This window comes from Benincasa hispida, chromosome 7 (assembly GCF_027475165.1).
Source record: "Benincasa hispida cultivar pf3 chromosome 7, pf3_genome.v1.1, whole genome shotgun sequence".
NCBI lineage: Eukaryota > Viridiplantae > Streptophyta > Magnoliopsida > Cucurbitales > Cucurbitaceae > Benincasa > Benincasa hispida.
The window spans coordinates 54,070,649-54,079,509 of NC_143484.1; the positions used below are offsets into that span (position 1 = coordinate 54,070,649).

The 8,861-nt window shown below is 32.3% G+C and overlaps 1 protein-coding gene across 2 annotated transcripts; it reads left to right on the top strand.

Moving 5' to 3' along the window:
• The first annotated feature begins 2,511 nt into the window (after positions 1–2,511).
• On the top strand, positions 2,512–6,358 carry LOC120081739 (RING/U-box superfamily protein). 2 transcript variants are annotated; one of them, XM_039036841.2, is made up of 4 exons: positions 2,512–2,742; positions 3,389–4,056; positions 5,036–5,076; positions 5,163–6,358. In XM_039036841.2, the coding sequence occupies exons 2-4, from the start codon at positions 3,669–3,671 to the stop codon at positions 6,042–6,044; spliced, it is 1,311 nt and encodes a 436-aa protein (XP_038892769.1). In that variant the 5' UTR covers positions 2,512–2,742; positions 3,389–3,668; the 3' UTR covers positions 6,045–6,358. The 2 variants fall into 2 exon arrangements, with proteins under 2 accessions (XP_038892769.1, XP_038892771.1); XM_039036843.2 differs by having other exon boundaries at positions 2,612–2,742; positions 3,286–4,056.
• The last annotated feature ends 2,503 nt before the right edge of the window (positions 6,359–8,861 follow it).

The following is an 8,861-nucleotide window of genomic DNA, read 5'->3' on the forward strand; positions in this document are numbered from 1 at the left end:
AACCGAGACCTCAATATTTTTGCCAACATCGATATTTTGAACTTAATTAAGACCGATAATTTTTCTCAATGTTTGTCCAAATTAACAAGTTGCATGTCATTTTACTTATTATTTTCCTTCTCAAATGGACTCGTTGGTTCTTTTAGCTGTACAATATACATATATGTTATGCATCAAGTGTATGTTGCATAACATACATGTATATAATATATAATAAATTAAAATAAACATAAATATATTATAACTAACAAACATAAAGAATTACAATTAATTATACATGTGTACATATCAATCAAATTTACCTCGAAACATATCCATTGATGAAATTATTTGAGTTATCTTGTATTTTGGCATGCGTTTATTTAAAAATTTAGGTTCAAATCATGAACAAATAATATAATCTACCTAAGTATTACTACTTGTCATAAAACTATATGAATAATAAAAGTTCAATCATAATATACCTAACTTTTCTTTTTGAGTAATTATTATACCTACTACATAATTATTATAGTACACATATATGAAACAGTACCTATTTTGATTTCTTTTCTTTACCTATTTTGATCAATTACAGTTGAAAGGAATGGACGAATCCGATGCTGAGAATTTTGAAAATAGAAATGCAGAGAGGAATGGAGAAAGAAATGTGAAAGGGAATTGTTAAGAAAGGAATGGCACATGTATGAGATTTTTTAAAACAAGGAAAAGAAAAAACAAATAAATGGTTCCCTTGTGGGGTTTTGTACGAATGACCCAAAACTTGGGTGGAAAATGAAATTTACCATATTTTTTGAAAAATGAGATTTCTTTTTTGTTCTTTGCTAACATCAAATTCAAATGAAATTACCAAAATGAACTCGCACATGTGGAAAAGCTTATCTCGTTCTCTCTTCTTTTCTTCACTAATCGATTGCTCTCCTCTCTTGTTCTCACACTCTCTCTTTCTTTCTTCGCTCACAAATCACTCCTTCCTCTCCCTTGCTCTCGCTCTCGCACTCTCGTTCTTTCTCACTCTTTCATTCTTTTGCACTCTAATTTTATCAAAGTTGATCAAAGGGTACGTGAGTTCGTGAGACAGTTTGGTTCCTATCTACCCATATTGGAAAGCCGCACTCGTCTCTCTGGGGCCGCGCCCTCTCTTCCTTTTTGATATAGTGGCCGGTGAATCACTGATCAAAAAGCAGATTTTGATTACTAATGACGGATGCAGGTTGAGTCCTGCTCTCCTCTCTCACAGTCAAAGCTGATACGTGGTTTGACCAAAGAAAGAAAGAGAGGAAAATGAGAAAAAGAGTTTTGCCGAAATTGGTTGCATAAAAAAGGAGAGAAGGAAATAGAAAAAAAATAAAGAAAAAAAAGTTTCCGAAGAAGAAAAGATAAAAAGAGAGAGAAAGAAACCAATCTAATGAAAGGACAAATTGGTAACTTCACTAGTTCATGACATGACCCATTAACATTGATTTTAAAAAAATGGGCATTTTTGATTTTGGGCCATTAGGTAAGATGGGTAGTTTTTCTCGTAGGAGAGTTTTTTTTTCTTGTTTAAGATTAAATGAAGGGTTTTATTGTAATTGGACTTTATGTTATTAAAGACAACTGATAGACATTTGTGTAAATAATGGTGAAGTTAGATATATTTGAAACTATACTCCAATATTAAATCCATCTATAAAATTAATTTAGAGATAAATATACCATGAGCTTGAATGTCCATCTTGTCCTGCTAATTGTATGAAATATTAAAATTCTTCTTGTTCATGATTCATCTCCTCTCTCCTGCACAGTTGGATGGTCATTTCATGATATTTTCTGTAATCTACATTTCTTATAAATGTTCTCAAATTATATATATATATATATATATATATATAAAAATTAGGCTACAAATTTTGTGTTAAAAAAAAATCATTAATAAAAAGAGTTTTAGTTTTTCCTTTCCCATTTTTAGGTTGGAAAGTGGTGTAAATTATGGGATTAATTTGTATGAATGATAACGCTAATAAATTGTTTTAGACAAAGAATGAAAAACATCTTAAAATATAAAATTTATATACCATAATAAAGAAGAATGATGATGGCCTTCCTCAATAATGTGAGGCATATTTATCTTGTCTTTGTACACAATTAATTATACTATGGATTCTATTGATAATTGATGTTGAATACTAATGACAAAGTTGTTGAGAAATACATTCAATTTCCTTATGATTATTAATTCAATAATTGGTAGGTATTCTTTGAGTCTTACCTTAAAGACCCCAACTAATAAATACAACAATCATAAGCAGAACAAAAAAAAAAAAAAATTAAAAAAACTTTCCCTTTACATGTTTCATTAAATTACAATAATTTTAATATTTATTTATAAAAATCTACATCATTTGCTAAAATGATTTAATTTAATACGATGAAATAGCCAGATTTGTTTGCGTTTACCTGCAAATGATTGATTACTTTAATAGCAAAACTTAGCATATATTCTATTCTATTCCTTGAGATTGGAGACTTGTGAAAGGACTTAACTGCAAAGTTTAGAAGTTTTAGGGGTATGTGATGAAATTTCGCACAACTTCGACACTCTGATGCGAAAAGTTCCTACCCCCTTTCTGTCTTCACTCATACACACAAAGCTCAGAGTTCTTCTCTTCGTTTCCGACAAACTAGGGTTTTTCTTTCCGATCAGACAGCCGGTCGCTGAGAATCGTTGCTGCTTATTCTCTCGGTTCTGTCCTTAAAAATGTAAGCTTTTTTGTTTCTTAAAGCTTTGCTTAATTTCGTACTTTGTTCTGAGGGAATGTTTTGATTACTACCCTAAATTTTAGGCCTTTTTTTTTCTTCTTCTTCAATGATTGTTTCTGTGTGTTCGTTTCTGAAGTATGGAAGCTTTCTTTTTATCTTTTCCTGCGAGGACCTTGTTGGGGTTTTCCTTTTTTCCCCCTTCTTTTTGCTTGAATAGTTTTCCTTTTCAAGTGCTTTAGTTTTACCTTTGCAACCACTGTGTGTCAATTTATTATTGTTTTTCTTTGTTTGTCCTTCTAATTTCTATATGCAGTTGCATTTTTGGTAGATATCATTTATGATGGTTGTTAGAGATATATATATATATAATTTCTGGCATTTAGCTTAGTTAGTCTGGGGACCTTTGATTCTGGTTTCCTCGTTGTTCTTCTCATCTTCATTTATTTTTTGGGCCTCCTTTGGGGGGGTTGATAGTTGTTTTTGCTATGATTTTACTATTTGCATGATTCTTTGCTTGAAATGTATGTTCTTTACCTGATTCAGCTATTTCCAGCACCTCTGAGTTCGTTAAATGTGCATATGGGCCTTCATACTATCGGCTTGATGTGGTTATGACTTCTTATTGTAATGGTGTTTCGAATGGCAGTTATGCTGGGGTTAGCTCCTGGATTTTGAAGGAAGCTGGGAACAAAGATAGAGAGTGTGCTTGTTGTCTGTAACAAAGAATAAATGCATACGTGAAAATTTTGAGTTAAGATTCGAGGGTTATTCACTTACTGGAAGTGTGGGTTTTGACTTCCAAATGTTTTTGTATTTCATGATGTAGTTTGTGAGAGAGATACTTGTCAATTTTTGTGCCATGGTCTCTGGTTAGTGTTTTAAGAGTTGAAAACAAGCAGAGACAGCCTAAGGAAGTTGATAGCTCAATGGGGTCTCTTTGTTGTGTGGCTGCAAGGCCACATGGATCAAATGCAGCTAGCAGGGACTGGTCTCTGGGTCCTCATGAGCCTTTTTGGCATACAAATACGAGCTTTTCACCACCTCCATCTAGATGGGATATCCAATTCCAATCTGAAGGGTTGCCACATGGTTGGCATGATGCTGTACAACTTTATGGTTCATCTACGTCATCAAACAGTAAAGAAAGTCGAAGCTGGGTAAGGGGCAGCAACCATCTTTACACTCACAACTCTGCATCTGATGGTGCTGGGTTGTTTTTGAGTAGTCCCTCTGACATCTCACAAGGCCCTCAATCGACACCTCCGGCAATCCAGGAAATCAATATTGATGGTTATGATACTGCAACCAAAAGGGGTACTATTACTGTTATTACATCATCCTTTTCTATAGTCATCATTATTTCTCATCATTGTGGGTGGATGTGAAACTTCATTGGTCTTTGGGTAATCTGTTATTGTATTCATTTTTTTCTTGTGCTATATATTTCTGGGTTCTAAAGCAGAAGAATTGTTGCTTTTCTTATTGCAGTTAAATTCTTGTCATGGTTTCATCACTCTATATAAACATTTTATTAGCATGTTTGTGCATTGTGCGCATGCACAAACATACGGGTTAGAAATTTTAGTTGCAGATAACTATAGGTTCCCATGTGTGTGTGCCATTGTTCCTCTGCCATTTGACACAGCTTTTTCGTTCTATTTTAAACAGAGAATTGTGTGATTGTGCTCCCCATCCTTTTGTGAGAGAATTGTGTGATTGTGCTCCCCAATCCAATATTCTTTGTGTGCGGAAGAAGGGAATATTATTTGTTATCTTTAGAGTATGGACAATGTCCTTGGACTTGCTCCCTTGAGTCTTCTTGCAGCCCCCACCTCCAAAACCAAACATTAAGGCAAAGATATTGAGCAGTCTGCTCTAATGTCTTCAAGGGGAGGAATGCTGTTTTAAATTAGTGTGTCGTACCCTGCACTTTAGTTATATTCAACTAGTTTATCCCTATATATTCAAGTCAGTTTAGCATGGAGTTATGGACAAGTACAAATCAGTGGTGTGTCCTCTAGCCGCTAGTTTTACCTGTTTAACTCCCCCTGCGTGAAATTATACTTTTACCTAAAAAGTTAGTTCTTACTAAATACTAACAGATATACCAATAGCATGACAATGTGATGGTTGTTTAAAATTCTAAATATGTTGTAAAAGATTACAAAAATGGTGTGGCGTACTTAAGAGTATAGGATAATGTAGAATTCAATCAATATCGGGCTAGTTTTGTTTCATTGCTTCTATGGTTCTGCATCAACTGAACTGTTTTCTTGTCTTTCTTGCTCCCTAGGTCCTTCATTGAGGACATTTTCCTTTTGGCCTGCGGCGGAGGTAGTACTGAGTTTTGTATCCTCTCCTTGGTACAATGTTTACCATAATACTAGCAAATTATAAACCGTTTTCATTAAATTTCACAGGGTACCTCCGAAAATCCAGATAGTGGGAGCTCTACTTTCTCACATTCAGACAGTAGTGAAACAGAACCCACAGTCAAGTTACGCTCAGCCTCTAATTGGAACTTCGCGAGCCGTCGTTCTTTCATGTCCAAACCCATTCATCCTTTGGCCATTCCTATGCAAACTTCCTCAGGAGAAGCTTTCGAAACTACTAATTTAGGGTTCATGGAGTTTGATTCTCCTACTCCCCAAAGAGACCCCCAACGATGGAGCAGTGCAAGTAGCAGCATCGATTTCGCTGATGTGTCTGAGCCACTTGAATCCGACTTCTACTTTAGATCATCATGTAGATCTGATGGTTTCAGATGTGGGTTATGTGAAAGATTTCTTTCCCAGAGATCGCCATGGAGTTCACGTCGGATCGTGAGAAGTACTGATATGCCAGTTACTGGCGTTCTTTCTTGTCGACATGTTTTTCATGCTGAATGCTTAGATCAGACTACCCCAAAGACACGTAAGAGTGACCCACCATGCCCGCTTTGTTTGAAACATGAGGATGACCATTCTCCTGAGCAACGAGCGAATTCAAGATTGAGGAATGCGAATTCCTTACCAAGGCCTAGACCCTCGACCAGCGAGGATGGACCACCAAGGCCATGGGGTTGTGCTCAAGTAGGAGATTGTGTTGAAGGTGCCTTACATGCATCTCCACGAAACTCAATGCTTTTTGTTAACCGAAATCGCGTGAAGAACCTTTCTTTCAAGGGAAATTCGAGCAAAGAATTTCCAGGAAAGTTGAGAAAAAGTGGCTCATATTCTTCACGATTGGTGAGTGCAAGACCATTTGATCAAGAATTTGTTGGCTGTTCAAGAACTTCAGCTGGACCCAGTATGAAACGATGATTGAACCATGTAGATAACTCAGGAAAAAGTAATTCTAAATTCTCTTCTCAGAATCAGCTTCAGCTTGCCTCGTAATTTTTTGCTTATTTGTTCCAAATTCTTCAGCTAGGAAAATTTTATCTTTCTCCAGATTATTAGATTTTGTCTATTGATGTATAGTTGAGTTGTGGGTAATACATGAACTGAAAGAGTAGGCCTTTTCTTTTCCTTTCTGTGATGGATATCAGCAGATAGTGAAGAACATTCTAATGTATTAAAGAGCACCATGAAGAACATGTGCCATATAATTTCAAATTATCTTGTTTTTTTAAGAATTATTTTCTTATAGATAATTTATTTGGAGAGTTGTTTTTAGAAACCATGAGAACCATATCCTTGTGATTGGGATAATTAAAGCCACATATCAGAAGATAAAATAGATGGGAAAAAGAATTTTGGGAAGTAGACAAATCTGGGGTAATTAATTTCATATTCGCATTAAACTTTCAATTCTAGGCATTAACTCAATTTTTTCCCCAACTTTTTGCTGATTTTACCTACTGATTTTTTTTTAAAAAAAAAAAAATTATAAAAACTCATGAATTTCAACACAAATCAAATCTTACACAAAATGAGCTCGATAAATGTACAATAATTATTCAACAGTTCTCTTAAAATTCAAGAAAATTTACTTGAAAATAGACTGTTTTTTAGATTCTATGATATTACATTAACTAAACAGCTTTCTTTTCCTCAAATAAGTTTATTAGAAGGAAAAAAGTTAGAATATCTATTCAAGTTTAAGGAAACAATTGCCACCCTAACTAAAGTTATAGACATAGTATTCAATTTCCGTCAACATGTTGATATTTCCATCGATATTTCTACATTTTCATGGATTCGATATTGACATGAGAATGAATTGATATTTTCATTATATCGTAGAAAATATCCACGAAACACAAAAAAAAGCATCAAAATGTTACTAATATAAATAACATATAAATAATAGACATATTAACTTGTTTGAAACTTATAAAATATTTATTTACTAATTTAAATTTATTTTTTGAATTTTTTGTTTTTATAATTTTTTCAGAAATATCCATCATTTCTCCATTGAAATTTCTTTAAAATTAAGACTTTGATATTTTCATTGGCATTGACATTTTAGACCTTGATTATTGATATCTCGAAGAAATTGAAATTTCAGGATTAAAATTGATATATTTTGTTAACTTTAGAGGCAAATTTTTTTCCCTATGTGTACATGTCACCTTGTCTACTATTTTGCAAATGATTTTGTTCTCCAAAACCCATTTTAGTTCTTAATTTCTAAGACTTGTCTAATTATTTTGGTATCTGAATTTTCAATTTTGTTCAATTTTAATTCATAAACTTTCAAAATATCTATTTTAGCCTATAAATTTATATAAAACAATCATTTTCTACCATGATATATGTTGTCTTCAACTTATTTTGCTTCCAGTCATTCTCATATTAATATAGTAATACACATATGAAATAATATCATTGAGTTGTTAAAATTAAACAAAGGTACCATTTTTTTTTAAAAAAAAAGAAAAGCTAAAAGGATTAAATAGATTTTTTGTTTTTAATTTGGATACGAAAATCAAATAGAATTTAAATATTTTTTCCCGTTGTATTCTTGGGTTAAAATACTGAAAATGATTGGGAAGAAAGCATTGATAATTGGACGGAAAAAAGTAAACCATAATTAATTCCCCGTTTTATGTTAATTGTTAACCAACGACATGTAATCATTAATTAACTTTAATGAAGTTAAATTTAGAGTGGACAACTCATTCGTTCTCGAGGGAGGATGTAATTTCATAACATTATTGTCTTTGACTGTTCAACTGTTAAAGTAAAAGTCACTCTTTCTGCAAACAGTCAAAAGAACCCTCCTTAAAAGGGGTTTTCTTAATATACAAATATCTATACATTATTAGTATTATCTTCCATTTCAAATTTAAATCATACTCGGAGTTTACATCTATTTGATTTACCAACTTTTAAAGTTATTATTTTTTAATTACTAGATACAAAATTAAAAATTTAAGATTTGATCAAAGAAAAAAAAATCATTCATTTTTTCAAAGATCTATTAAACTCAAAATTGAAAGTTCGTCAAGACTAAACTTATAATTTAACCTTATTAATTTTAATATCAGAAAAGAGAGATTTTTTTTTTTTTTTTCATTTTTAAAATATGGAATAGGAGTTTAAACTTATGACTTATAAGGGGTCTAAAACTACAAATATTATGCTTGTTGGTGAAAACCATTTGGAGAAGTAGTGACCTTGCTTTTAAAACTTTTTAAAGCAAATATAGTCAACATAATACCGTTGTAAATGTATGTTGATTATATATGTACAAAACTACAAATATATTCAATATCATATATCATTGTAAATCAATGTGTTAGGAGTGAGATTAAAGTTTTATATTGACTAGATAAGAGGATGATCATAGATGTATAAGTAAGGATAACAATCTCCAATAATATGAAATCTTTTAAGTGAAACCAGAAGCAAATCATAAGGGGTTATGTCTAAAATAGATAATATTATATATATATATATACAAGTCTCTTATCCTCAATATTATGAAAAAGGGTTGGTTGTATTCCGTTTTAGCAAATTAAAAGTACAATTGTTCGCCATCTGACGTGAATTCTAAACATTATAAAAGAAGCATATGTCATTGATTTCAAATTGTTTCAATTAAAAACATTCTAAATTTAAGTGAGTTGTCTTGTTTGTTTTTTTTTTTTTTATGGGAGTGATTTGTTTCCAAGTTTAGAGTTTCATATA

Excerpts from the sequence above, each read along its gene's own strand:
- LOC120081739 (XM_039036841.2), top strand. The coding sequence starts at position 3,669 with ATGGGGTCTCTTTGTTGTGTGGCTGCAAGGCCACATGGATCAAATGCA. Across the intron at positions 4,057-5,035 it reads TGATACTGCAACCAAAAGGG|GTCCTTCATTGAGGACATTT; the intron begins GTACTATTACTG and ends CTTGCTCCCTAG. Across the intron at positions 5,077-5,162 it reads CCTTTTGGCCTGCGGCGGAG|GGTACCTCCGAAAATCCAGA; the intron begins GTAGTACTGAGT and ends TAAATTTCACAG.